Source organism: Dysidea avara, chromosome 14 (assembly GCF_963678975.1).
Source record: "Dysidea avara chromosome 14, odDysAvar1.4, whole genome shotgun sequence".
Classification (NCBI taxonomy): domain Eukaryota; kingdom Metazoa; phylum Porifera; class Demospongiae; order Dictyoceratida; family Dysideidae; genus Dysidea; species Dysidea avara.
In genome coordinates, this window is record NC_089285.1 from 14,003,860 (window position 1) to 14,007,051 (window position 3,192).

The window sequence follows — 3,192 nt, forward strand, 5'->3', positions numbered from 1 at the left end:
GCAACTCAAGCTCAGAGGGCTCACGGGCCAGCAGCTGAACTGCACAGTTGAACGACAGAAGAAACTGGTCAAAGTGAAGCAGTTTCAACTGAGGGAGGCAGAAAAGCTGCTGAAGCAACACCAACAACGTGAGCAATTTGCAGCTGGGGGGCCTAAGAGGGCAGTGAGCAGCAGGAAACATGACACCACCACCACCACTCCGAATCTCTCTGACATGCAAGAATTTTGGGGGAACCTCTTAGGGGTTGAGGGCGAATTTGACAAGTTACACCCAGGTATTGTGAAGTGGCGCCAACCACTAAAGGAGATAGACCGACCGGCCTCTCCTGAATTTGATCTCGAGTTATGGTTGAGGGTGTTAGGCAGAATGAAGAACTGGAAAGCACCGGGAAGGGATAAGCTGCACGGCTACTGGTGGAAATGCTTCCCTCTCTTCAGAGAGAGAGTAGGAGTAGCACTTTGGGCGGCCACCAGGAACCCGACGCAGATCCCAGCATGGATAGTCCATGGCAGGACAGTGCTCATCCCCAAGGAAGGGTGCGAGGGCAGACCAGAACAGTTCAGACCAATAACCTGCTTGAACACCCAATACAAGCTTCTCACAGCTATCCTGTCAGAAGTGCTCCTCTCCCATGTCAATGACAACGGACTCCTCCCACTGCAGCAGCGGGCACTCATGAGGAAACACAGGGGATGTCATGATGCCCTACTGGTAGACCAGATGATGACAGAAGATGCTCGGTTAAGAAAGGAAGGTCTGTCAGTAGGGTGGATTGACTACACCAAGGCGTACGACCGAGTCCCACACAAGTGGGTCAATAAGGTGCTAAAATACACCAGGGCACCCAAGATGGTGACTAGAACGGTCAGAAGCCTCATGACCTTGTGGAGGACAACTTTTGAAGTAGGTGACAAGGAGGAGAGGATGCACTTTGACACCCAGCTAAAGAGAGGTTTGTTTCAGGGTGACTCGCTGTCGCCTTTGCTTTTCTGCCTGTGTATCAGCCCCATCACTTCCATGTTAAATGACTTAAATGGATATAAGTGTCTCCATGTAGAGGAACCCATAACACATATCTTCTACATGGACGACTTGAAGCTATTTGCCAACATCCCGGAGACCCTTGAGGAGATGTTTACAATGGTAGATGAAGGGCCAAAGGCGGTTGGAATGAGCTTAGGACTAAGGAAGTGTGGGGTAGCGCACATGGAGAAGGGGTAGCGCACATGGAGAAGGGTAAGCGAAAGTTTATTGGTCACCTAACACTGGACGGAGAGAGACAGATTCAGGAGGTGGAACAGGGAGGTTCCTACCGATACCTGGGCATTGCACAGGTCTTTGCACCGATAACACTCACCACCAAGTACCGCTTGAGGAGGAAGTTCCTGGGAAGGCTAAGAGCAGTGTGGCGGTCGCTCCTGAATGCAAAGCAGAAGGCGATAAGCACCAACACCAGGGCAACAGCAGTTTTCCAATACTACTTCGGAATACTGCAATGGGGCACCTCAGAACTGGACAGACTGGACTGTACTGTGTGTAGAACTATCAGCCGATTCCATGGACACCACCGTAATGCTTCAATTTTAAGGCTATATATTACAAGGATGGAAGGCGGTAGAGGACTCACAAGTCTGCAACAAGTCTGGGAACAAAGTGTTGCCAGTCTGTACGAAAATCTGATATGGCAGACAGAACCGTGGTTACGAGGAGTCCTACTCCATCAGCAATGGAAGCACGCACAGTTCAAATCTAGTCTAATCCAGGAGGTGTACACGGTGTTTCACAGGCATGGTCTCCCCCTCCCAGGGAGTGAGAGGGAAAGCACTATCGAGAGACCAACAGCAGCTCGAATGGTTAGAGCCAGTCAGCAGAGAGTGCTGATTGAAACCCTGCGCAGGAAGCGAATTCATGGAGCGCACCGTCACACACTCGAAGCAGCAGAGGGACGATATGACAGCACCCTGTGGTTACGCTATGGCAAATCAAAAGCTGAGACCGAAGCACTAGTGTTCGCAGCCCAAGATGGCGTGTTGCACACTAACAAGTACCGTAGAGACGTGTTAAGACAGGATATAGACCCAGCCTGCAGGTTGTGCCATGAGGGACCGGAAACAATAGGACATATTTTGTCATGCTGCCCACACAGTCTGTGGAAGTCAATCAAGCTTCGCCATGACAGAGTGTTAGCCACCCTCATTAAACATGTGGGAAGAGCTAGAGGGCTAGAGATACCATCGACAGACGCGACTTCCACCACTGTAGAGGACACCAACACAAAGCTGTGGGTAGATCTCACAATTCCAACAGCTGAACAGATCACAGAAAGGAGACCAGATCTGGTGATACACCTGAAAGATGAGAAGGTGATCTGGGTAGTGGATGTGGCAGTGAGTTGGGATCCCCTGGTAGCAGAGAGAGAACTGGAGAAGACGGCAAAATACCGGGACCTCATGGCAGACCTGGGAAGAAGATACGTGGGCTGGAATGTGCAGGCAATACCAGTAGTGATCGGCTCATTGGGCACAGTCGGTGGTCTCAGACGGTTTTTGCTAATAACAGGGATTTTTGACAGTCACAATGCGGAGCGGGTGGTAGAAGAGATCCAGCAAGCTGCCCTGAGGGGCTCGGCACAGATGATAAGAAGACAGCTTTCGATGCGCTGAGTTGAGTCTCACAACACAATGTCGCACCAACCAGGGATTGTCAGTCAATCCACCTACTTTCGCCGATGTCAGAAGACAAGGCAGTAGAGAAAGTACAAATGCCTGAAAGAACAAAAAGAAATGGAGGAAGGCCATGAGACCTGACATGATGACATCAGAAGAGAGCAAGAGTGAGAACGAGGACCTGACAAAGTCAGATGGTATCAAAAAATTAGAAAAAAATCCCTGGATCACCTCAAACAAAACAACAGACAATGCTGCTTAAAGCTCACAGTGTAACTGAACCAGCTGCAGTGTAAAATAAGAATTTCTTTAAATTGAACTTAACTATTTTCAGTATTAATTTCTACGCTTTTCTTTTAGAGTACCCATGCAAACAAGTTTAAAAGCAGCACCCTATGCAAAAGAGATAGCTAGATTGCACTGCTTTACAAGCATGTTGAAAATATTTTCCTATAAGTATACTACACTGATTGCACAATATAACTATTATATTTCATTCTGGAACAACTTTTTGGACTACTTAAG

The 3,192-nt window shown here is 48.7% G+C and overlaps 1 protein-coding gene across 1 annotated transcript; it reads left to right on the top strand.

Moving 5' to 3' along the window:
- The first annotated feature begins 1,227 nt into the window (after positions 1 to 1,227).
- LOC136244149 (uncharacterized) lies at positions 1,228 to 2,664 on the top strand. Its single transcript, XM_066035665.1, has one exon. The coding sequence runs from the start codon at positions 1,228 to 1,230 to the stop codon at positions 2,662 to 2,664; it is 1,437 nt and encodes a 478-aa protein (XP_065891737.1).
- The last annotated feature ends 528 nt before the right edge of the window (positions 2,665 to 3,192 follow it).

What these genes read in the sequence shown, in the direction of transcription:
- LOC136244149 (XM_066035665.1), top strand. Translation starts at nt 1,228, where the DNA reads ATGGAGAAGGGTAAGCGAAAGTTTATTGGTCACCTAACACTGGACGGA.